We start from the raw sequence: 26,977 nt of genomic DNA on the forward strand, positions 1-26,977 counted from the left end.
TTGCACCAAATTTGGCAACAGCCTTGCAATATTTTTGCTTTTTTAGAATAGTGATGTCATGTGTGTAAGAATATAGCTGTGTCATTTATATTACATACCTAGAAATGCTGCAGATTCAAGACAAATAAATGTACTTATCTACAGTATTCTAGTTTTGCTGCCAGCAGAAAGATTAATCTACAACCTCACAAGAGCAACCCGTCCAGACAGCAGGGGGTGTGTTTGGGAGAGGAAGTGTCAGCAGCACGGGGGCTGGATGTTATAACAGCAGAGTTTTAAAGCTGGCTGGCTTTTTCAGTCAGTCTGGTAACCCCAAGAGCTGACTCACAAGTGCCAGGACCCTTTTGCCATTATGGGTGACACGCCGGTGTTTCTAGGGGCTGATATAGTGGACAAGTACTTAAACTACCCAACTCTGATCCCTTTACTGGAGAGAGCACTGGTTCATTTTTCTAGTGGCCAGGAAGGAGGCGTTGTGCAGCCAATCCGGACAATTGTGCCTGTGCCAAAGTACAGTGGGTAAGCTCACACTTTTTAAAGCCATATATTATACTGCAGGGCACTATCTGTTACTTTGTAGTTACTTTCAAATGTGTTACTTTAATGTGTTGCATTGTGCCTTAAGGCCCATACACACGGTGAGATTCGGGCTATGCTCGATTCTCACTATGCGACAGGGGCTAGTTCGGCATCGCAAGCACATAATGAGTGAGCTTGCGATACTGACTTATGTGCGATTTTGGCTAAGTGTCAATTTTGACTATCTCTTCTATAGAGATAGTCAAAATTGACTTGCCTGCACAGTCTATCTATGCTTGCGATGCCGACAGCGTGGGACCGCGCATCGGCATTGAATCGGGATCACAAGGTGACTTTCACCATGCGATCTGCACTAACTTTTCTTACAATTTTGATTATATAGTCAAAATCGTAAGGAAATATCTCACCGTATGTACACACCATTACACAACCTAGATATAGTGCACATTCTTATAAAGCAATTCTATTTTATACACTAATAAAAATGATCAGTCTGTTAAATGAAGGGTGTTGTAATCATAAGGCAAAGATTTGGCTGGTAATGCAATCAGGAGACTATGGGGGGGTTAGTTGTGAGTGTGGTTCCGCGAGGCGATTTTATGGTAAATTCGCATTGTGAACTACATTTTTTGCCTTTACAGTACATTTTTTGACAGTAAATTCGCCTGTTTTTGTTTGCAGCCCCCTGAGCAGGTGAAAAGGTAGGGAAAATCTTTATTTTAAGGTCATAGGACCTAATTCAGCATGGATCGCTATTCAGGGAAATCGCAAATTGAGCGATTATCGAACGATAATGCTTAGCGTTCACGTTGCGCACACACGAGGGGTAATAGCGACAGAAAATGCATACAGATTGTAAATGCAATGTAGCCACTGTTTGACTGACAGGCAGCCGGCATTTCTGGACTGATAACTTGCATTTTCTGGGTGTTTCAGAAAAAAGCGACAGAAAATATCATAGGGTCATAGGGCCTAATTCAGCATGGATCTCTATTCAGAGAAATCGCAAATTTAGTGATTATCGAACGACTGTGCATGCTTAGCGTTCGCATTACACACACGCGAGGGGTAATAGCGGCAGAAAATGCATACAGATTGTAAACGCAATGTAGCCATTTTGACTCACAGGGAGGGTCACTGACGTCAGCGGAGACCACTTTCTGGCTGCCTCAGTGGCAGATTAGTCACAGCCAGAGGCGGAACTACCGGCAGGGCAAGCAGTGCGTTGCACTGGGGCCCGCCTCTGTCCAGGGGCCCAAGCATGTAATGAGTCAAACTGACTCATTACATGCCGCTGTGCGCTGCCGGCAACCGCTGCCCGCAGCGCACAGCCGCCCACAGAGGAGAAGAGCAGCGGCACGGACGGGGGAAGGAGGAGGACGGAGGTGAAGGAGGGAGCCGCAGCAGCGCTTTGTTACTGGTGGAGGCGCTGCTGCTGCTGCCCCTCTGCTTCACTATAGGCTGTCTTCCGAGAACAGCCTATAGTGAAGCAGGGGGGCAGCAGCAGCAGCGCCTCCACCAATAACACAGCGCTGCTGCGGCTCCCTCCTCCACCTCGTCTACTGCCCGGGAATCGTCAAGCTGCACGAGGAGCCTGAGCCAGCGGAGAGGGTAAGTATGATTCTACTTTCTTTCTTTCTCTTTATTTCTTTCTTTCTGTCTCTTTCTTTCTTTATTTCTTTCTGTCTCTTTCTTTCTTTATTTGTTGGGACTGCCTGCCGCTATGTGTAAAAATGGGGGACTGCCTACCGCAATGTGTAAAAAGGGGGGACTGCCTGCCGCTATGTGTAAAAATGGGGGACTGCCTGCCGCAATGTGTAAAAAGGGGGGACTGCCTGCCGCAATGTGTAAAAATGGGGAATCTGCCTGCCGCAATGTGTAAAAATGGGGAATCTGCCGGCCGCTATGTGTAAAAAGGGAGAATCTGCCTGCCGTAATGTATAAAAATGGAGAATCTGCCTGCCGCAATGTGTAAAAACGGGGGACTGTCTGCCGCAACGTGTAAGAAGGGGGAATCTGCCTGCCGTAATGTGTAACAAGGGCACGCTGTCTACCGTAATGTGTAACAAGGGCACGCTGTCTGCCGTAATGTGTAACAAGGGCACGCTGTCTGCCGTAATGTGTAACAAGGGCACGCTGTCTGCCGCTATGTGTAAAAAGTGTACGTTGTCTGCCGTAATGTGTAAAAAGGGGACGCTGTCTGCCGTAATGTGTAAAAAGGGGGACGCTGTCTGCCGTTATGTGTAAAAAGTGTACGCTGTCTGCCGCTATGTTTAATAAGGGCACGCTGTCTGCCGTTATGTGTAAAAAGTGTACGCTGTCTGCCGTAATGTGTAAAAAGTGCACGCTGTCTGCCGCTATGTGTAACAAGGGCACGCTGTCTGCCGTTATGTGTAAAAAGGGGACGCTGTCTGCCGTAATGTATAAAAAGGGGGACGCTGTCTGCCGTAATGTGTAAAAAGGGGACGCTGTCTGCCGTAATGTGTAAAAAGAGGAATCTGTTCGCTGTAAGGTGTAAAAGGGTCTCTACCTGGTGTAGTGGTGCTACTGTGCGGCGTAATTTGAAGAATGGAGACTACTGTGCACCGTTTTAGGAATTGGTATTATTTTGTGGCCACACCCCTTCCCCGCGAAGCCACGCCACTATGTATTTCTCTGACGTCCTAGTGGATGCTGGGAACTCCGTAAGGACCATGGGGAATAGCGGCTCCGCAGGAGACTGGGCACAAAAAGAAAGCTTTAGGACTACCTGGTGTGCACTGGCTCCTCCCCCTATGACCCTCCTCCAAGCCTCAGTTAGATTTTTGTGCCCGACCGAGCAGGGTGCAATCTAGGGGGCTCTCCTGAGCTTCTTAGATAAAAGTTAGTTTTAGGTTTTTTATTTTCAGTGAGACCTCCTGGCAACAGGCTCACTGCATCGAGGGACTAAGGGGAGAAGAAGCGAACCTGCCTGCTTGCAGCCAGCTTGGGCTTCTTAGGCTACTGGACACCATTAGCTCCAGAGGGATCGAACACAGGCCCAGCCTCGGAGTCCGGTCCCAGAGCCGCGCCGCCGGCCCCCTTACAGAGCCAGAAGCAAGAAGAGGTCCGGAAAATCGGCGGCAGAATACATCAGTCTTCATCAAGGTAGCGCACAGCACTGCAGCTGTGCGCCATTGCTCCTCATGCACACCTCACACTGCGGTCACTGATGGGTGCAGGGCGCTGGGGGGGGGGGGCGCCCTGAGCAGCAATATTAACACCTTGGCTGGCAAAAATACATCACATATAACCCCCAGGGCTATATGGATGTACATTAACCTCTGCCAGAATCCATAAAAATGCGGGAGAAAAGTCCGCGAAAAAGGGGCGGAGCTATCTCCTTCAGCACACTGGCGCCATTTTTCCCTCACAGCTCCGTTGGAGGGAAGCTCCCTGGCTCTCCCCTGCAGTTAATACACTACAGAAAGGGTTAAAAAGAGAGGGGGGGCACAATTTAGGCGCAGTATACAATATATATGCAGCTATAAGGGAAAACACTTTTTTATAGGTGCTATCCCTGTGATATATAGCGCCCTGGTGTGTGCTGGCATACTCTCCCTCTGTCTCCCCACAGGGCTTTGTGGGGTCCTGTCCTCTATCAGAGCATTCCCTGTGTGTGTGCTGTGTGTCGGTACGGCTGTGTCGACAGGTATGTAGAGGATAATGAGGTGGAGGCGGAGCGAATGCCTGTAAATATGTTGTCACCCCCTGCGGGGTCGACACCGGTGTGGTTGAACTTATGGAAGGATTACGTGAAAGTGTCAACTCCTTACATAAAAGGTCGACGACACGGAACAGCCGGCTACTCAGCTTGTGCCTGTTCCAGCGTCTCAAATGTCATGGGGGGCTCTAAAATCGCCCGCTACCTCAGATAACAGACACAGATGTCGACACGGATACTGACTCCAGTGTCGACATCGATGAGACTGGTGTACCCTCCAAATAGGTCCACCCGTTACAGGATTGAGGCAATGAAAAATGTATTGCACATTTATGATTATACCCCAGGTACCACATAAAATGGTATTGTGTTTGGTGAGAGAAAACTATTAGTAGTTTGTCCTGCATCTGAGTAATTAAATGAGGTGTGTGAGGAAGAGTGGTCTTCCCCCGGTAAGAGATTGATAATTTCTACAACGGTTATTGGCAGCGTACCCTTTCCCGCCAGAGGATAGGTCACGCGGGGAAACACCCCATAGGGTAGATACAGCGCTTACACGCTTATCAGAAAAGGTGGCACTACCGTCTCCGGATACGGCCGCCCTGAAGGAACCTGCTGATAGAAAGCAGGAGGTTACCCTATAAGATATGGTCACACACTAGGGCATTATATTGCGACCAGCCGTTGCTTCGGCATGGATGTGCAGTGCTCCCGCTGCGTGGTCAGATTCCCTGTCGGAAAATAACTATGGATAGGGACAATATTTTGCTGAAAATAGAGCATATAAAAGACGTGGTCTTATACATGCGTGATGCACAGAGGGATATTTGCCGGCTGGCATCAAAAAATAAGCGCTAGGTCCATTGCCGCCAGACGGAGGTTATGGACTTGGCAATGGTCAGGCGATGCCGACTCGAATCGGCACATGGAAGTTGCCCTATAAGGGGGTAAAACTGTTTGGGGATAGTTTTTCAGACCTCGTTTCCACAGCTACTGCTGGGAAATCAATTTTTTTGCCACAGGCTACCCCACAACAAAAGAAAGCACCGTATCATCAAGTACAGTCCTTTCGGCCCCAGAAAAGCAAGAGGGCTAGAGGCTCATCCTTTCTGCCGAGAGGCAAAGGTAGAGGAAAAAGCTGCAACACACAGCTAGTTCCCAAGAGCAGAAGTCCTCCCTGCGTCCGGTAGGTCCACAGCATGGTGCTGGGGCTGCTCAGGCGGACCCGGGTACGGTGGGGGCCCGTCTCAGATATTTCAGCGGACAGTGGGCTCTCTCACATGGATCCCTGGGTCCTTCAAGTAGTATCTCAGGGGTACAGGCTGGAGTTCGAGACGTTCTTCCCCCCGCCGTTTCCTAAAATCTGCCTTATCGGCACCTCCCTCTGCCAGGGAGACGGTGTTGGTGGATATTCAACACTATAATCACAACAAGTGATTGTCAAGGTGCCCCTCCTTCAGCAAGGAAGGGGTTACTATTCCACAGTGGTTGTGGTACCGAAACGGTTCGGTGAGACCCATCTTGAAATTAAAATACTTGAACTTTTATATCAGAAGATTCAAGTTCAAGATGGAATCGCTCAGGGCGGTTATTACGAGCCTGGACGAGGGGGATTACAGGGTCTCCCTGGACATCAAGGATGCGTACCTGCATGTCCCCATTTACCCCCCTCACCAGGAGTACCTCAGATATGTGGTACAGGACTGTCACTATCAGTTCCAGACGCGGCCGTTGGAGTTGTCCACGGCACCGAAGGTCTTTACCTAGGTAATGGCCGAAGTGACGATACTCCTTCGCAAGAAGGAAGTTTTTATTATCCCGTACTTGGACGATCTCCTGATAAAGGCGAGGTCCAAAGAACAGTTGGTAGTGGGGGTAGCACTCTCTCGGGAAGTGCTACAACAGCACGACTGGATTCTCAATATTCCAAAGTCACAGCTGGTCCCGACGACACGTCTTCTGTTCCTGGGAATGTTTCTGAACGCAGACCAGAAAAGAGTGTTTCTTCCTGTGGAAAAAGCCGAGGAGTTGTCATCTCTAGTCAGAGACATCCTAAAACCAGGACAGGTGTCGGTACATCAATGCACACGAGTCCTGGGAAAAATGGTAGCTTCGTACGAAGCATAATTCCATTCGGAAGACTCCACGCAAGGACGTTCCAGTGGGACCTGTGGGACTAATGGTCCGGGTCCCATCTACAGATACAACAGCGGATAACCCTGTCAGCAAGAAACAGGGTGTCGCTGCTGTGGTGGCTGCAGAGGGCTCATCTACTAGAGGGCCGCAGATTCGGAATACAGGACTGGGTCCTGGTGACCACGGATGCCAGCCTTCGGGGCTGGGGTGCAGTCACACAGGGAAGAAATTTCCAAGGAGATTTCGCTTCACATAAATATTCTGCAGCTAAGGGCCATTTACAATGCCCTAAGCCAAGCAAGGCCCCTGCTTCGGAACCAGCCGGTACTGATCCAATCAGACGACATCACGGCGGTCGCCCATGTAAACAGACAGGGCGGCACAAGAAGCAGGATGGCGATGGCAGAAGCCACAAGGATTCTCCGATGGGCGACCTACACCCAGGAGAATGGGGACTTCATCCAGAAGTTTTCCAAATGCGGGTAAACCGTTGGGAATGACCACGGGTGGACATGATGGCGTCCCGCCTCAACAAGAAGTTGAAAAGATATTGCGCCAGGTCAAGGGACCCTCAGGCGATCGCTGGGGACGCTCTAGTGACACCGTGGGTGTACCAGTCGGTTTATGTGTCTCCTCCTCTACCTCTCATACCCAAGGTACTGAGAATAATAAGAAGGCGAGGAGTGAAAACCATACTCGGGGTTCCGGATTGGCCATGAAGAGCTTGGTACCCGGAACTTCAAGAGATGCTGGCAGAGGACCCTTGGCCTCTGCCGCTCAGACAAGACCTGCTGCAGCAGGGACCCTGTCTGTTCCAAGACTTACCGCGGCTGCGTTTGACGGCATGGCGGTAGAACACCGGATCCTAAAGGAAAAGGGTATTCCGAAGGAAGTCATCCCTACCCTGATCATAGCCAGGAAGAATGTCACCGCAAGACATTATCGCCGCGTTTGGCAAAAATTTGTTGCTTGGTGGGAGGCCATGAAGGCCCCGACGGAGGAATTTCAACTATGTCGATTCCTGCACTTCCTGCAAGCAGGGGTGACGTTTGGGCCTCAAATTGGGGTCCATCAAGGTCCAGATTTCGGCTCTGTCGATTTTCTTCCAGAAAGAACTGGCTTCACTGCCTGAAGTTCAGACTTTGGTTAAAGGAGTACTACATATTCAGCCTCCTTTTGTGCCTCCTGTGACACTTTTTGGATCTCAACGTGGTGTTGGATTTCCTAAAGTCGCATGGGTTGAGCCACTTAAAACCATGGAGCTAAAGTATCTCGCGTGGAAAGTGGTCATGCTGTTGGCCTTGGCCTTGGCCAGGCGTGTGTCAGAATTGGCGGCTTTGTCATGTAAAAGGCCTTATCTGATTTTCTATATGGATAGGGCAGAGTTGAGGACTCGTCCTCAGTTTCTCCCGAAGGTGGTCTCAGGTTTTCACTTGAACCAACCTATTCTGGTGCCTGCGGCTACTGGGGACTTGGAGGATTCCAAGTTGCTGGACGTAGTCAGGGCCCTGAAAATTTTATTTTTCCAGGACGGCTGGAGTCAGGAAAACTGACTCGCTGTTTATCCTGATGGCACCCAACAAGCTGGGTGCTCCTGTTTCTAAGCAGTCTATTGCGCGCTGGATTTGTAGCACTATTCAGCTGGCGCATTCTGCGGTAGGATTACCGCAGCCTAAATCAATAAAAGCCCATTCCACAAGGACGGTGGGCTCATCTTGGGCGGCTGCCCGAGGGGTCTCGGCTTTACAACTTTGCCGAGCAGCTACTTGGTCAGGGGCAAACACGTTTGCAAAATTCTATGAATTTGATACCCTGGCTGAGGAGGACCTGGAGTTCTCTCATTCGGTGCTGCAGAGTCATCCGCACTCTCCCGCCCGTTTGGGAGCTTTGGTATAATCCCCATGGTCCTTACGGAGTTCCCAGCATCCACTAGGACGTCAGAGAAAATAAGAATTTACTTACCGATAATTCTATTTCTCGTAGTCCGTAGTGGATGCTGGGCGCCCATCCCAAGTGCGGATTGTCTGCAATACTTGTACATAGTTATTGTTAACTAATCGGGTTCTTGTTGTGAGCCATCTATTCAGAGGCTCCTCTGTTATCATGCTGTTAACTGGGTTTCATATCACAAGTTGTACGGTGTGATTGGTGTGGCTGGTATGAGTCTTACCCGGGATTCAAAATCCTTCCTTATTGTGTACGCTCGTCCGGGCACAGTATCCTAACTGAGGCTTGGAGGAGGGTCATAGGGGGAGGAGCCAGTGCACACCAGGTAGTCCTAAAGCTTTCTTTTTGTGCCCAGTCTCCTGCGTAGCCGCTATTCCCCATGGTCCTTACGGAGTTCCCAGCATCGACTACGGACTACGAGAAATAGAATTATCGGTAAGTAAATTCTTATTTTTTGCGCGCGCCTACGGCGCGCACTGACCCTGTTTTGCAAGCAGGGGTGGGGCTCTGATGCCGTTTCTTGCACACAGTGCTAAAATGTCTAGTTACGGCACTGTTGCTAGGTATCCATTTCTCTGGCCCTGAGCAGGTCCCCCTCACCAGATCCTCTCAAGGGGTGAGGGGGTGGACTTGGATGCGATGGGGGGCCCAAAGCATTTTGTCGCACCTGGGCCCACTGCTTGCTAGTTCCGCCACTGGTCACAGCCTCAAACCTACTTGCATTTGCTCAGACGGCAGAGTTTCTTTTTAGATGTTCCGGGATTTGCGTATGCATCTGCAAGTGGATAGCAAACTGCAGTCGCAAATGTGCAGAGGGCATTTTTTCTTCTTGTCGGGGTGGCAACTTTCTACTCGCAAACAACTGCAATTTCTCTGAATAGCGATCCAATATCTACCTATCCAGAGTCCCACGCAAGCGGCAGTGGGCGACATGCCATTTTTGCCCGGTGTTTGTAATAAAATCATTGGGAAAATGTTCGCCGTGCCATTTGCCCGGAGACCTTGTGCATGCACACTAAGCTCTGGGACAGCACTAGGGCCGCCTAGTAATCCTAGTAGTCTCTGCGCTGCCGGCTAGAGAGGAGGAGGTCGACTTCAGGGGCCGGAGATATCAGACTTCCATGCAGCGGTAGCTGTTTAAACAACTCCGCGGTCAAAGCCCTGCTTGCAGTTTTGCTATGAACTCGTTTTTTATTCCGGTGAAAGCTCAGAAATCCACCCGCGGGATCTGGATATATTCCCGGGAGAAGGAGCTGTGTGTTATGCACACCAGTGCCAGCAGGAATGTACTGGTGTCTGAACGGAGAGGGATGCAAAACAAATGAACTCACAGACAGACTGGGGAATATGACATTACATACACAGAAGGTGATATGGTAACAAAATAAACACAAAGTGAACAGAGAAGCCCAAAGGCTAAGAAACTGGGTATCTCCCTAGTATTAGGAATTCTCAGATGGAAAGAAGCGAGATGTTGTGATTTAATACGTAGAGAACCCGAAATGCTGTTGCAAAGGGCAACAGCAAAACCCTAAAGGGCTACCAACGGATGTGGCAGTAAACTCCTTGGTCAGAGATGGAATAATAGACACAAGGAGAGTCTCCACAATCCTAGTCCTCACTTGCAGTGCACTGGTTCAGCTTACTGCCACTAAACTGACACCTGAACACCTTGCACAGTGAGAAAGGATTTTGGCAGGCAAGTCTGAGAATACAGCCGCAAACTTGCTAGGTTCACAGAGTAGCAAAAGAACCCCAGCAGGTTAAACGACTGACTCCAGTCTTACTGCTAGGTCTGGATTGGCAGAGTGTAATACCAATTCCCAAGGCCTATTTGCAGTAAGCAACAAACAAATACAAAGTTTACACAGTACTAGCTAGCTTTCAGGAACTGACTAACCAACAAAGATTCAGCAGCATCTGCCTAACCTGAGAAGAGGGTTTATATAGCAGGTGCTGTCCACGCCCCACTCAGACCTCACAGACGGTGTGTTATGATTCCAGCACTCTGGTCAGAGGAGATCTCATGGCAAGGACCGGAGCACTGGAACGGAATGCTGGGGAAGGGAGCAGGACAGGAAAATAGCCCCTGGCGCCCTAACTCTGTTGTCTCACCCGTGTTGTCAGAAATCCCCTGCGAGACTATGGTTTCTTGAGCCCTTGGCAGCCGCGTTTGAAGGGCGGATTATGTCTGCCCAACTTCGATGCCCCCCGGTCTTAATGAGAGACAAAGGGAAACCCGAGACAAAGTGATAACAAGAGGCCCTCTAACTAAACAACCAGGCCAGGGGCTAAGCAAACTCAAAACTATAATATGTGCGGAGAAACCGCCAAGGAAAAGGACAACCAAAATATCCACTTGTCCAATTCTCCTACCCGGCACCGCCGAGTACCAGAGATGACTTGTGGAAGTGGAACCCTCCGCAAATGCTCCAAACCCAAAATATAAAAGGTAAAGCGGCTGAGCCGCAACACACGGCAGAGCCGCAACTCACGAACACCACTGGATATAAAACGGTGATCAGTCAGGACTCCAGGGACGAGATGGTAACTCCCGAGTACAGGACTTCTGAGGACTGGAATGACCGGATACAGCAGGACTGGAAACAGACTCTCAGCAAACAAGGGCAGCATGCAGGAAGCTATTACCGGCGTCTGTGAGAAGCCCTGGGAGTGTACTTAACAGGGAGTCCTCCAATCAGCTGTTTAGAGGCTGATTGGACTAAATGCCGTGCAGCTGCCTTGCTGCACGGCCAGAGAACAGGTGAACGCATTAAATCCTAAAACCCAGCAACGGGGAACGCGGTCCGCCAGTGGCGTCCCTGTTGCTAGGGTCCGTGCGGCTTCAGCGCGCCCGGCGTCTAGCGTTGCTAGGGAGCCGGCGGCAGTACGTGCACGGCGTCCCTAGTTGCTAGGCGCCGGGTCGCGTGGACAAGCGGACCCCGGCGCCTAACAGTACCCCCCCCTTGAGGAGGGGTCAAGGAACCCCTAAAGCCAGGTTTCCAAGGAAATTCCCGAAAAAATGCCCTCTTGAGCCTCGGGGCATGAAGATCCTTATCCAGGACCCAAGACCTTTCCTCCGGACCATAGCCTCTCCAGTGAACCAGAAAATAAAGCCCAACGTGCCTGCCGGGCATTAAGCCGTTTATCCGATTCGATGTATTGCAGGTTTTTATGGTCAGTCAATACTGAAATAGTATGTTTTGCTCCCTCCAGCCAATGCCTCCATTCCTCGAAAGCCCACTTTACCGCCAGTAGCTCCCGATTACCAACATCATAGTTGGATTCAGCGGAGGAGAATTTCCTGGACATAAAGGCACAAGGATGTAACTCCAGAGACTCCGGATCCTTTTGAGAAAGGATAGCCCCCACTCCAACCTCCGAGGCATCAACCTCCACAACAAAGGGCAATTCCGGATTGGGATGTCTGAGGACTGGAGCCGAGACAAAGGCTTGTTTCAAGGCCCGGAAGGACAACTCAGCTTCACGCGACCAGTTGGTAGGATCCGCTCCTTTCTTTGTCAGAGCTACAATGGGAGCAACCAGGTCAGAAAAAGAATGAATGAACCTCCTATAATAATTCGCAAACCCTAAAAAGCGCTGAATTGCTTTTAAATTGGTGGGTTGCGCCCAACTAAGGATAGCCTGAAACTTCTTTGGTTCCATGGAAAATCCCCGAGGGGAAATAATGTACCCTAAAAAAGATACTTCCGTGACATGAAACTCACACTTCTCCAGCTTGGCATATAAATGATTCTCACGTAACTTTTGAAGAACCAGACGCACCTGGGTAACATGTTGTTCCATTGATTCAGAATAAATCAGGATGTCGTCTAAGTAAACGACCACGAATTTCCCTAGGAAGTCACGGAGCACATCGTTAATGAGGTCTTGAAAAACTGCTGGAGTATTAGACAAGCCGAACGGCATCACCAGGTACTCGTAGTGACCCAACTGAGTACTGAAGGCCGTTTTCCACTCATCTCCAGATTTAATTCGGATGAGGTTGTACGCTCCTCTAAGGTCAATTTTAGAAAAAATCACAGCAGAACGTAACTGATCAAAGAGTACAGAAATCAACGGCAAAGGATAGGTGTTTTTAACTGAGATCTTATTCAGGGCTCTAAAATCAATGCAAGGTCTAAGCGAGCCATCCTTTTTCTCCACAAAGAAGAAGCCTGCACTTAAAAGAGATTTTGATGGTCTAATAAATCCTTTCTCAAGGCTCTCCTTTACATAATCATTCATAGCCGCAGTTTCTGGCCCGGATAATGCATATAATCTTCCCTTTGGCAATGCGGCACCAGGAATTAACTCAATAGCACAATCATAAGGCCGATGGGGAGGCAGAATGTCCGCATTGCCTTTGGAGAAAACATCAGCAAACTCCTGGTATTCCACCGGAATGGGTTCTGGAATGATAGCTGCTACTCTGACTGGAAACGTGATACATTCCTTATCACAAAAAGTACCCCATTGTGAAATCTCCCCCGACCGCCAATCAATGGTGGGATTATGAAAGGCCAGCCAAGGGTGACCCAGAACAACTGGAACTGCTGGGCAATGTGTAAGAAAGAACTCGATTTTCTCGGAATGTAGAGCTCCTACTGTAAGTAGTACGGAGAGAAATAATCCCATTAGACAGCGGACTCCCATCTAAGCCATGCATGGTGACACACCTACCCAAAGGTAACTGAGGAATGCCTAAGGCCTTAGCCCAAGTTAAATCCATAAAGTTTCCTGCAGCTCCACTGTCAACAAAAGCCGACACCGAAGAACTGAGGCTGCCAAAGGAAACTTTAACTGGGACTAAAAGGGAGTTATTCGAGGAGATAAGCTGCAGACCTAGGTGAACCCCCTCACAATTCACCTGGTCAAAGCGTTTTCCCGACTTGTTCGGACAATTACGAGCAAAATGTCCCTTACCCCCACAGTACAGACAAAGACCAGAATTTTGCCTTCTGGCTCTTTCTTCAGGAGACAGCCGGGAGAGACCCATCTGCATGGGCTCCTCTATGTCTTCAGGAATGGAATATACACACGGAGTTGACCTTACAGGTGCTCCTTTTTCAGCCCTCCGCTCTCTGAGACGACGATCAATCTTAATAGAAAGCTCCATGAGTTTATCGAGAGTCTCAGGAGCGGGGTACTGAAGGAGACTGTCTTTTATAGACTCTGATAAGCCGAGGCGAAACTGACTGCGCAGGGCTGGGTCATTCCAGCCACAGTCGTTCGACCAACGGCGAAACTCCGTACAATAAACCTCCGCAGGATTTCTACCCTGTCTGAGAGCGCGCAACTGACTTTCAGCGGACGCCTCTCTATCAGGGTCATCATACAAGAGCCCTAAAGACTCAAAAAAAACGTCAACTGACAACAATGCCGGATCCTCTGCTCTTAAACCAAATGCCCAGGTCTGAGGATCCCCCTGGAGCAAAGAAATAATAATCCCGACCCGCTGAGATTCAGTACCCGAGGAAGTTGGTCTTAAACGAAAATAAAGTTTACAGGATTCTTTAAAATTAAAAAACTCTTTTCTATCACCAGAAAAACGGTCAGGCAAATGCATCTTTGGTTCAGGGACTACCCCTGGGGAAGCTCGCAAAAGATCTTCCTGTGACTTCCCCCGAAGAGAAAGATCCTGAACCATCTGAGTAAGTTCTTGAATCTGGCTGACTAAGAGCTGACCAGGATTTGGCCCTAAACCTGTTGGATTCATGAGGCCGATAAACTCTCACAAAACTAAATGAGAAAAAATTAAACCCCGTTTAACTTTAAGTTTTGGTTTGGGCCGGTAATAATGTTATGATTCCAGCACTCTGGTCAGAGGAGATCTCATGGCAAGGACCGGAGCACTGGAACGGAATGCTGGGGAAGGGAGCAGGACAGGAAAATAGCCCCTGGCGCCCTAACTCTGTTGTCTCACCCGTGTTGTCAGAAATCCCCTGCGAGACTATGGTTTCTTGAGCCCTTGGCAGCCGCGTTTGAAGGGCGGATTATGTCTGCCCAACTTCGATGACCCCCGGTCTTAATGAGAGACAAAGGGAAACCCGAGACAGGGTGATAACAAGAGGCCCTCTAACTAAACAACCAGGCCAGGGGCTAAGCAAACTCAAAACTATAATATGTGCGGAGAAACCGCCAAGGAAAAGGACAACCAAAATATCCACTTGTCCAATTCTCCTACCCGGCACCGCCGAGTACCAGAGATGACTTGTGGAAGTGGAACCCTCCGCAAATGCTCCAAACCCAAAATATAAAAGGTAAAGCGGCTGAGCCGCAACACACGGCAGAGCCGCAACTCACGAACACCACTGGATATAAAACGGTGATCAGTCAGGACTCCAGGGACGAGATGGTAACTCCCGAGTACAGGACTTCTGAGGACTGGAATGACCGGATACAGCAGGACTGGAAACAGACTCTCAGCAAACAAGGGCAGCATGCAGGAAGCTATTACCGGCGTCTGTGAGAAGCCCTGGGAGTGTACTTAACAGGGAGTCCTCCAATCAGCTGTTTAGAGGCTGATTGGACTAAATGCCGTGCAGCTGCCTTGCTGCACGGCCAGAGAACAGGTGAACGCATTAAATCCTAAAACCCAGCAACGGGGAACGCGGTCCGCCAGTGGCGTCCCTGTTGCTAGGGTCCGTGCGGCTTCAGCGCGCCCGGCGTCTAGCGTTGCTAGGGAGCCGGCGGCAGTACGTGCACGGCGTCCCTAGTTGCTAGGCGCCGGGTCGCGTGGACAAGCGGACCCCGGCGCCTAACAGTACCCCCCCCTTGAGGAGGGGTCAAGGAACCCCTAAAGCCAGGTTTCCAAGGAAATTCCCGAAAAAATGCCCTCTTGAGCCTCGGGGCATGAAGATCCTTATCCAGGACCCAAGACCTTTCCTCCGGACCATAGCCTCTCCAGTGAACCAGAAAATAAAGCCCAACGTGCCTGCCGGGCATTAAGCCGTTTATCCGATTCGATGTATTGCAGGTTTTTATGGTCAGTCAATACTGAAATAGTATGTTTTGCTCCCTCCAGCCAATGCCTCCATTCCTCGAAAGCCCACTTTACCGCCAGTAGCTCCCGATTACCAACATCATAGTTGGATTCAGCGGAGGAGAATTTCCTGGACATAAAGGCACAAGGATGTAACTCCAGAGACTCCGGATCCTTTTGAGAAAGGATAGCCCCCACTCCAACCTCCGAGGCATCAACCTCCACAACAAAGGGCAATTCCGGATTGGGATGTCTGAGGACTGGAGCCGAGACAAAGGCTTGTTTCAAGGCCCGGAAGGACAACTCAGCTTCACGCGACCAGTTGGTAGGATCCGCTCCTTTCTTTGTCAGAGCTACAATGGGAGCAACCAGGTCAGAAAAAGAATGAATGAACCTCCTATAATAATTCGCAAACCCTAAAAAGCGCTGAATTGCTTTTAAATTGGTGGGTTGCGCCCAACTAAGGATAGCCTGAAACTTCTTTGGTTCCATGGAAAATCCCCGAGGGGAAATAATGTACCCTAAAAAAGATACTTCCGTGACATGAAACTCACACTTCTCCAGCTTGGCATATAAATGATTCTCACGTAACTTTTGAAGAACCAGACGCACCTGGGTAACATGTTGTTCCATTGATTCAGAATAAATCAGGATGTCGTCTAAGTAAACGACCACGAATTTCCCTAGGAAGTCACGGAGCACATCGTTAATGAGGTCTTGAAAAACTGCTGGAGCATTAGACAAGCCGAACGGCATCACCAGGTACTCGTAGTGACCCAACTGAGTACTGAAGGCCGTTTTCCACTCATCTCCAGATTTAATTCGGATGAGGTTGTACGCTCCTCTAAGGTCAATTTTAGAAAAAATCACAGCAGAACGTAACTGATCAAAGAGTACAGAAATCAACGGCAAAGGATAGGTGTTTTTAACTGAGATCTTATTCAGGGCTCTAAAATCAATGCAAGGTCTAAGCGAGCCATCCTTTTTCTCCACAAAGAAGAAGCCTGCACTTAAAAGAGATTTTGATGGTCTAATAAATCCTTTCTCAAGGCTCTCCTTTACATAATCATTCATAGCCGCAGTTTCTGGCCCGGATAATGCATATAATCTTCCCTTTGGCAATGCGGCACCAGGAATTAACTCAATAGCACAATCATAAGGCCGATGGGGAGGCAGAATGTCCGCATTGCCTTTGGAGAAAACATCAGCAAACTCCTGGTATTCCACCGGAATGGGTTCTGGAATGATAGCTGCTACTCTGACTGGAAACGTGATACATTCCTTATCACAAAAAGTACCCCATTGTGAAATCTCCCCCGACCGCCAATCAATGGTGGGATTATGAAAGGCCAGCCAAGGGTGACCCAGAACAACTGGAACTGCTGGGCAATGTGTAAGAAAGAACTCGATTTTCTCGGAATGTAGAGCTCCTACTGTAAGTAGTACAGGGGGTGTACGGAGAGAAATAATCCCATTAGACAGCGGACTCCCATCTAAGCCATGCATGGTGACACACCTACCCAAAGGTAACTGAGGAATGCCTAAGGCCTTAGCCCAAGTTAAATCCATAAAGTTTCCTGCAGCTCCACTGTCAACAAAAGCCGACACCGAAGAACTGAGGCTGCCAAAGGAAACTTTAACTGGGACTAAAAGGGAGTTATTCGAGGAGATAAGCTGCAGACCTAGGTGAACCCCCTCACAATTCACCTGGTCAAAGCGTTTTCCCGACTTGTTCGGACAATTACGAGCAAAATGTCCCTTACCCCCACAGTACAGACAAAGACCAGAATTTTGCCTTCTGGCTCTTTCTTCAGGAGACAGCCGGGAGAGACCCATCTGCATGGGCTCCTCTATGTCTTCAGGAATGGAATATACACACGGAGTTGACCTTACAGGTGCTCCTTTTTCAGCCCTCCGCTCTCTGAGACGACGATCAATCTTAATAGTAAGCTCCATGAGTTTATCGAGAGTCTCAGGAGCGGGGTACTGAAGGAGACTGTCTTTTATAGACTCTGATAAGCCGAGGCGAAACTGACTGCGCAGGGCTGGGTCATTCCAGCCACAGTCGTTCGACCAACGGCGAAACTCCGTACAATAAACCTCCGCAGGATTTCTACCCTGTCTGAGAGCGCGCAACTGACTTTCAGCGGACGCCTCTCTATCAGGGTCATCATACAAGAGCCCTAAAGACTCAAAAAAAACGTCAACTGACAACAATGCCGGATCCTCTGCTCTTAAACCAAATGCCCAGGTCTGAGGATCCCCCTGGAGCAAAGAAATAATAATCCCGACCCGCTGAGATTCAGTACCCGAGGAAGTTGGTCTTAAACGAAAATAAAGTTTACAGGATTCTTTAAAATTAAAAAACTCTTTTCTATCACCAGAAAAACGGTCAGGCAAATGCATCTTTGGTTCAGGGACTACCCCTGGGGAAGCTCGCAAAAGATCTTCCTGTGACTTCCCCCGAAGAGAAAGATCCTGAACCATCTGAGTAAGTTCTTGAATCTGGCTGACTAAGAGCTGACCAGGATTTGGCCCTAAACCTGTTGGATTCATGAGGCCGATAAACTCTCACAAAACTAAATGAGAAAAAATTAAACCCCGTTTAACTTTAAGTTTTGGTTTGGGCCGGTAATAATGTTATGATTCCAGCACTCTGGTCAGAGGAGATCTCATGGCAAGGACCGGAGCACTGGAACGGAATGCTGGGGAAGGGAGCAGGACAGGAAAATAGCCCCTGGCGCCCTAACTCTGTTGTCTCACCCGTGTTGTCAGAAATCCCCTGCGAGACTATGGTTTCTTGAGCCCTTGGCAGCCGCGTTTGAAGGGCGGATTATGTCTGCCCAACTTCGATGACCCCCGGTCTTAATGAGAGACAAAGGGAAACCCGAGACAGGGTGATAACAAGAGGCCCTCTAACTAAACAACCAGGCCAGGGGCTAAGCAAACTCAAAACTATAATATGTGCGGAGAAACCGCCAAGGAAAAGGACAACCAAAATATCCACTTGTCCAATTCTCCTACCCGGCACCGCCGAGTACCAGAGATGACTTGTGGAAGCGGAACCCTCCGCAAATGCTCCAAACCCAAAATATAAAAGGTAAAGCGGCTGAGCCGCAACACACGGCAGAGCTGCAACTCACGAACACCACTGGATATAAAACGGTGATCAGTCAGGACTCCAGGGACGAGATGGTAACTCCCGAGTACAGGACTTCTGAGGACTGGAATGACTGGATACAGCAGGACTGGAAACAGACTCTCAGCAAACAAGGGCAGCATGCAGGAAGCTATTACCGGCGTCTGTGAGAAGCCCTGGGAGTGTACTTAACAGGGAGTCCTCCAATCAGCTGTTTAGAGGCTGATTGGACTAAATGCCGCGCAGCTGCCTTGCTGCACGGCCAGAGAACAGGTGAACGCATTAAATCCTAAAACCCAGCAACGGGGAACGCGGTCCGCCAGTGGCGTCCCCGTTGCTAGGGTCCGTGCGGCTTCAGCGCGCCCGGCGTCTAGCGTTGCTAGGGAGCCGGCGGCTGTACGTGCACGGCGTCCCTAGTTGCTAGGCGCCGGGTCGCGTGGACAAGCGGACCCCGGCGCCTAACACTGTGAGCACAAAAACCAGCACCGGATCCCCTGCCGTGCACAGAGCCTGTAACCACTGCACAGCAAAACCCGAACCGGAGTATCAGCTACGCTCAGGTTACTCCGCTAGCACTTGTCTCCCTGTTGCCATGACGACGTGGCAGCACAGAGCAGGAGACCCTAACAGTACCCCCCCTCTGACGAGGGGTCAAAGAACCCCTACCACCGGGTTTATCAGGGAACTGCGAGAAGAAAGAGCGTAACAGTCTGGGGGCATGAAGATCACAACTGCGCACCCACGACCGCTCCTCCGGGCCATACCCCTTCCAGTGCACCAAAAATGACAGCCGACCCCGAACCATCTTGGAGTCAAGAATCCTTTCAACAACAAACTCCCTCTGGCCACGTATCAGAAGAGGGGAAGGTCTTCCATTGGAAGAAGGATTACTAATCGCCCGTTTTAAAAGGGAACAATGAAATGTTTTATTGATACCCAAAGAACGGGGTAGATCTAACTGAAATGCCACCGGATTGATAACCCTAGTGATCTTATAAGGACCGATGAACCGGGGGCCTAACTTATGAGATGGCTGTCTCAACTTCAAATTCTTGGTAGACAACCAGACGAAGTCTCCTAATTTGAAGCTGCAGGGTCTTTTCCGCTTATCAAAAACCCTTTTGGTCACTAATGACACAGACACAAGGGCTTTCTTCACTTTCCTCCAAATACCTTTAAGGACTGAAACCACAGAGGAACCACCAGGCGTGGAGTCCAGGGGGTCAAAAGAATTGGCCTTAGGATGATGCCCATACACACAAAGGAAGGGAGAGATCCCTGTAGCAGAGTGAGCCACGTTGTTATAGGCAAACTCCGCCATGGACAGATGAGCAACCCAGTCAGTCTGACACTTGGAGACATAACACCTGAGGAACTGCTCCAAGGACTGGTTCACCCTTTCAGTCTGCCCATTAGACTGCGGATGGTAGCCTGATGACAAGCTGACAGAAATCTGGAGATCGGAACAAAATGCCCTCCAGAATTTGGCCACAAACTGGGATCCGCGGTCAGAGACCACATCAAGTGGCAACCCGTGGAGGCGCACAACATGCAGCATAAATAATTCAAACAGGCGTCTGGCCGATGGCAGCCCAACCAATGGAACGAAGTGCGCCATCTTCGAAAACCTGTCAACGACAACCCAGATGGCTGTCATCCCCGAGGATTTGGGCAAGTCCACCTCAAAATCCATTGAAATGTGGGTCCATGGCTTAGATGGAATAGAGAGTGGATGTAATGGGCCAACAGGAACCCCTCTAGGAGTCTTATTTCGGGCACAAATGTCACATGCCCGAACCCACTGATCCACATCCCTAGCCACCGAGGGCCACCACACCGCCCTAGATAGCAACTCCCGAGTTCTGGCAATACCCGGGTGACCTGCCGACTTCTTGGCATGGAATTCCAGGAACACTCGCTGTCTTAACCTAGGAGGCACAAACAAAAGACCTACCGGAAGGTCTGGAGGAGCCTGCTCCTGTGCTCTAAGGACTAATGACAAGAGGTCCTGGGTAATGCCCACTTTAATACATGATGGGGACACAATGGGCAATGGCTCCTCGGTGGTCTCCTGGATTGGAGCAAAACTCAGCGAGAGCGCATCAGCCTTGATGTTTTTTGACCCAGGGCGATATGTTATCAAAAAATTAAAGCGAGCAAAAAACAAAGCCCATCGTGCCTGCCTGGCATTGAGGCGCTTCGCTGACTCTAAATATGCCAAATTCTTATGGTCGGTGAGAATTGAGACCACAAACTTAGCCCCCTCAAGCCAGTGTCTCCACTCCTCGAGTGCATCCTTAATAGCCAACAATTCCCGGTTACCCACGTCATAATTCATCTCGGCAGGCGAAAATTTACGGGAAAAGTAAGCACAGGGATAAAGGCGATTATCAGACACCCCCATCTGAGAGAGCACTGCCCCAATACCCATCTCAGAGGCATTCACCTCCACCACAAAAGGACGCTCTGGATCTGGGTGTCGCAGCACCTTGGCCGAGACAAATGCCCTTTTGAGACGGGCAAAAGCCGCTTTGGCCTCACAAGACCAGTGAGCAACATCCGTCCCTTTCTTAGTGAGTGCCACCAAGGGCGCCACTATAGACGAAAATCCAGCGATAAATCGTCTATAAAAATTCGCAAAACCCAGAAAACGCTGAAGCGCCTTCAAACTAGTGGGCTGCACCCAATCCAGGACTGCCTGTACCTTGGAACCCTCCATTTGGAAACCTTCTGGGGAGATAATATATCCTAGAAATGCGACTTGCTGAACTTCAAATTCGCACTTCTCCAGCTTCGCCCCAAGCCGGTGGTCTCTGAGTTTCTGGAGGACTAAGCGTACATGCTTCCGATGTTCCTCCAGGGAATGGGAGAAGATTAGGATGTCATCTAAGTATACAACTAAGAATCTATCCAAATATTCCCTGAGCACATCGTTCATGAAGTCCTGGAAGACTGCCGGGGCATTACAGAGCCCAAAAGGCATCACCAAATATTCATAATGCCCTGAGTGGGTATTAAAGGCAGGTCTTCCATTCATCCCCCTCTCTTATTCGGATCAGATTGTACGCACCGCGTAGGTCAATCTTAGAAAAAATGGTGGCAGTACGAAGCTGGTCAAACAAGACCGAAATGAGAGGCAGTGGGTATGAGTTTTTAATCGTGATACGGTTCAATTCCCTGAAGTCGATGCAGAGTCGCAACGAACCGTCCTTTTTACCCACGAAGAAGAACCCCGACCCAACTGGAGACTGTGAAGGTCTGATAAATCCCTTAGCCAAGTTCTCCTGAATGTACTCTGCCATAGCCTGAGTCTCAGGACGTGACAGGGAGTACAACCTGCTCTTGGGAAGCTTAGCATTCGGCAACAAATTAATGGCACAGTCATAGGGGCGATGGGGAGGTAGTACCTCTGCAACTCTTTTGGAGAACACGTCCGCAAAATCTGCATAACATCCTGGCAATCCTGGCAAACTTATCTGCGAAAGCCTGACTGGAAGGCTCAAGCAACTCCTGAAACAATCAGTACCCCAACTAAGAATCTCCCCAGAGACCCAGTCAAATTGAGGATTGTGGGCCCTTAACCAGGGTAACCCCAACACCAATGGGGCAAAAGTACAGACAGTCACATAAAAGGACAATTTTTCAGAGTGTGTGGCTCCAATAAACAAAGAAATCTGGCTAGTGCAAGAGGTAATTTTACCCTGGGATAATGGTCCCCCAGTTTAACCCACAAATCTCAATTTCTGATGCCAAGGGTACTAAGGGAACAGAGTGTTTCAGGGCGAATTGGCGGTCCATAAAAACCCCGTCGGCCCCACTGTCCACAAAGGCCTCAGTCTTGACAGTTTGACCGAGGATCTTCAAGGTCACCGGAATGATAAAAGTCTTCTTGGGAAATTCTGACTTCTGGCCTGACAGGATATTTCCCAACACCCTCAGGCCCTGAAGTTTTCCGGCTTTTCTGGGCATGATACTACCACATGACCTTTATTCCCACATTACAAACATAACCCCTGCTGTCTCCTCCGCGTCTTCTCACGCAAGGAGAGGCGGGTAGCCCCAATCTGCATAGGCTCCTCGGAAAATTCCTCAGAGTCTGAGGTTCCCTTGGGAAAGAAGGAAACCTCGGTCTCCCTTTCAAGCCTGCGCTCTCTCAGCCATCTATCCACCCGAATGGATAACTGCATGAGCTGATCCAAGCTATCAGGCAAGGGATATTGTACCAGTTGGTCTTTTAACTGGTTAGAAAGACCTCTTCGGTACTGGTGTCTCAGGGCTGGGTCATTCCACTGGGTATCATGGGCCAACCTCCGAAACTCCGTACAATAAACCTCAACTGGCCTTCGCCCTTGCTTAAGGATCGAAATCTGAGCCTCGGCTGAGGCCGTCTTGTCAGGGTCATCATACAACATGCCCAGTGCCGTAAAAAAAGCATCAACACTTTTAAGCGACGGACAGTCAGGCTGCAACCCATATGCCCAGACCTGTGGGTCTCCTTGTAGCAAGGAAATCACTATGCCCACCCGCTGAATCTCCGACCCAGAAGACTGAGGCCTAAGCTGGAAATATAGCTTGCAGCTCTCCTTGAAACAAAAGAACTGCGAGCGATCTCCAGAAAAACGATCCGGGAGATTTACTTTCGGCTCCTTAACCCCTGAAGGTACTGCTGCTGCGGGAGCTCCTCCAGCGGCCTGCGAGGTGTGCATTTTAATGGACAAATCATTAAATTGTCGAGTCAGGACCTGCACCTGATCGACCACCTGTTGCAAAGTATTTTGAGGGGTATGCTCCATAATCCCACAAAATTTCAACAGGAGTATTAGGCTGCTGAATATGTTATGCACACCAGTGCCAGCAGGAATGTACTGGTGTCTGAACGGAGAGGGATGCAAAACAAATGAACTCACAGACAGACTGGGGAATATGACATTACATACACAGAAGGTGATAGGGTAACAAAATAAACACAAAGTGAACAGAGAAGCCCAAAGGCTAAGAAACTGGGTGTCTCCCTAGTATTAGGAATGCTCAGATGGAAAGAAGCGAGATGTTGTGATTTAATACGTAGAGAACCCGAAATGCTGTTGCTAAGGGCAACAGCAAAACCCTAAAGGGTTACCAACGGGTGTGGCAGTAAACTCCTTGGTCAGAGATGGAATAATAGACACAAGGAGAGTCTCCACAATCCTAGTCCTCACTTGCAGTGCACTGGTTCAGCTTACTGCCACTAAACTGACACCTGAACACCTTGCACAGTGAGAAAGGATTTTGGCAGGCAAGTCTGAGAATACAGCCGCAAACTTGCTAGGTTCACAGAGTAGCAAAAGAACCCCAGCAGGTTAAACAACTGACTCCAGTCTTACTGCTAGGTCTGGATTGGCAGAGTGTAATACCAAATCCCAAGGCCTATTTGCAGTAAGCAACAAACAAATACAAAGTTTACACAGTACTAGCTAGCTTTCAGGAACTGACTAACCAACAAAGATTCAGCAGCATCTGCCTAACCTGAGAAGAGGGTTTATATAGCAGGTGCTGTCCACGCCCCACTCAGACCTCACAGACTGTGAGCACAAAAACCAGCACCGGATCCCCTGCCGTGCACAGAGCCTGTAACCACTGCACAGCAAAAGACCCGAACCGGAGTATCAGCTACGCTCAGGTTACTCCGCTAGCACTTGTCTCCCGGTTGCCATGACGACGTGGCAGCACAGAGCAGGAGACCCTAACACTGTGCAACACCCTCGGCCCCCTCCCACCGTATTATGTATACCCCTATATGTTCTCCCTATGTTTTCCTATAAGTACTCTGATTTCCTCCCATAATCCAAAAACATAGAGGTACTGTAAGTTCATTTGCCTCTGACAAATTAATTAAACCTAGTGTATATGTGCTTGTGTAGAAGTGGTAGGTTATATAGATTGTAAGCTTCACTGGGGAAGGTATGGATGTGAATGAGTAATATACTCTGTAAAGGGCTGCAGAATATGTGTGCATATGAATAAAACACCACTTTATGATCCCTGCTTCAGCATCAATCCTCCAAAATCCCGGATCCAACCTGGGATTTGGAATCCGGGTCAGACCCAGGACAGACCCCTTTCACGTTGTGGCTCGGTTTATTTGTGAGTTGGCGCTGTTTACACTGGCGCTGTTTACACTGCACACAGGTGCATTTTTTTATAATATCATCATGGTGTCCAGTATGGGAGGGTGTTTGTCACAGCTGTCACCGTTGTGATGGGCAAGAAAAGATTACAGCCTCCCTGTACGAAGCAGGGATGGGGTAAAAACTGTAACAGTCCGGACCATATGGGGAGGCTGTTGTCTCTCCCTCCACGGAGAGAGCTGTCACAGACACCATTCCTTTTCTTACCCAATCCCCATGCTGTAAAAAGGACCCATTTAAAGTGGCTGATTTTGGTGCGGGTTAACAGGGCGGCTGCCCAGAGCACTGCTGCCTGGGAGGATGGAACGGCCGTCGTGATTACCAGCGGCCTTCGCAGCAGCTAATTCAGCCCGCTTAAACAAAATCAGTAAAAATGTGAACTAATGCTTGACGCCCACCGCTGATACGAGCGGGGCACTTGGTTAGGCTGTCTCCGCCCACTTTCCTTCCTCTAGTTCATTGGCGCGGCACGTCAGTGTGACACTGCTCTTGAGACGTGACAACTCATCTCACTGGTCTCACTGCAAATTCTGGTAATAAATATAATTGGGTGGGCTGCAGGTCTAAGGAGGGGGGCTGGCGAGGAGTGCAATTATGGGACATGATTGGGAGAAGGGAGTGTGTTGCCAAGTTGGGACATTATTTTAATTGAAGCAGGAGGGGAGTTATCAGCAGGGGCAAAACTCCCAGAGAGAACAGAGCCAGTCAACTCCTCCATTGTACCCGGTCCATACCCTTCCTGCTGTGTGCTGTAATAGAAGAACCACCAAGTGGAGCGGAGTACCAATCAGTATTAGCGCTCATCTTCTGCTCCTCTGTGACCTAAACTTTGTGCTATGGTGCAATCCTGTACCTGACTGTGGAGCTGTCCAGGAGACAGTGCAGGGAGTACTGTGTGGCATGCTGTGTGTAAGGCTCACTACTGTGGCGTAACTTGGATGTAAGGGGCTCTACCTGGCGTAATGTGCATAAAAGGGGCTCTACTTGACGTAATGTTTAGTAGGGGCTCTACCTGGTGTAATGTGTATAAGGGGCTCTGCTGTACTGTGGTGTAATGCGTGTAAGGGACTCTAACATGGCATAATGTATATAAGGGGTGTAGTGTAATGTGACTGACGGACACTACTGTGCAGTGTAATGTGAATTGGCACTATTTTGTGACCACGCCCTTTCCCCAGGAAGCCATGCCCCTATATTTTTGACACACGCCTCCAGCATGCCCTGTCCCTGTTTTGAATGGGTAGGGGGTGCCAAAGGAGACGTTCACCCTGGGCGCCACAAGGTCTAAAACTGGCCCTGCCCATTTACACTGCCCCTCAACCCTGGTCCCTACCCAGGTTGGATTCTCTGGTCGCTGGACCTGGTGTGTTTTTTTGGAGCTGTTTCCACTGAGCTGCGTCCCGGGTGATCACAGCAATAAACTGGGTTTTGTCTGCAGTGGAAAAGGGGTATAACTTCCCAAAATTGCAAAAAGCAGGATTCAATGTGATGATTTTCATAAAAAATAAATAAATAAATAAGCGCATGAAAATAATAAAGGATGTATTTTGCTAGTTTTTACCTCAATTTAATGCTTACACTGTGTAGAAATAAACGGAAATGGTACAAGACTGAAACATGTGGGGCAGCCTGATTTCCCACTAACAGCGAAATTTGCAGTTTTATACAAAATATAATTTTTAATATATCCGATTAAAAATCACACTTGACACAAAGACACACGTAAAACAAAGAAAAATTTAGAAAAAAATCAAGTATAAAAATGGGTAATTATAGTCAAGTACAATTTTCAGCGCCCATTGGTGCTGGCAGTATAAAGTGCAGTAAGGTGATTATGAAAAAGGGGAGTGTCCCAAATTGAGATGGCTGAAAATATTAATGTATACTGTATGTATAGGAATAAAAGTCACACAGACTAAAATGACCACAGTCCATAGGTAATGTTGGAAGTAAGATAGAGTAGTAATCCAAGCTCAGTAGTGATATACAATGTATACTTTATTTTATTTCTGTTTAAGTATAATTAATCTCAATAGATGATTTGTGTAAAAATTAGTGATGAGCGGATTCGGTTTTACTCGGTTTTACTCGGTTCTCAAAACCGAATCTTATTGGCTATCCAAAACACGTGACATCAGTGAGCCAATAAGATTCGGTTTTGAGAACCGAGTAAAACCGAGTAAAACCGAATCCGCTCATCACTAGTAAAAATATACTACTATGGCTATACAGCTGGGTACACACATATTCAATCTTCAGATGATCGGGTAAAACACTGCTAATCAGCCAAGCGGTATGTATCCAGCCATGACCCCCTGTGAGGTGGCAGCAGCAGCAGCAGCAGGGGTAAGCGACTCCTCTATGGAGATTGGGAGGTCGGC

At 49.0% G+C, this 26,977-nt stretch overlaps 1 protein-coding gene across 2 annotated transcripts in view; it reads left to right on the top strand.

Moving 5' to 3' along the window:
- Positions 1 to 224: 224 nt before the first annotated feature.
- The window catches only part of CRYM (crystallin mu), a 168,420-nt gene continuing 141,667 nt past the window's right edge, over positions 225 to 26,977 (top strand). The window contains exon 1 of one of the 2 annotated variants that reach the window (XR_010182081.1): positions 225 to 519. Coding sequence is in view for 1 of the 2 variants with exons in the window: in XM_063934419.1 (XP_063790489.1) it covers positions 353 to 519 (167 nt within the window). In the remaining variant the exon portion in view is untranslated. The remainder of the gene's footprint in view (positions 520 to 26,977) is intronic. The other variant, XM_063934419.1, reaches the window with a different exon arrangement.

This window comes from Pseudophryne corroboree, chromosome 7 (assembly GCF_028390025.1).
Source record: "Pseudophryne corroboree isolate aPseCor3 chromosome 7, aPseCor3.hap2, whole genome shotgun sequence".
Lineage (NCBI taxonomy): Eukaryota > Metazoa > Chordata > Amphibia > Anura > Myobatrachidae > Pseudophryne > Pseudophryne corroboree.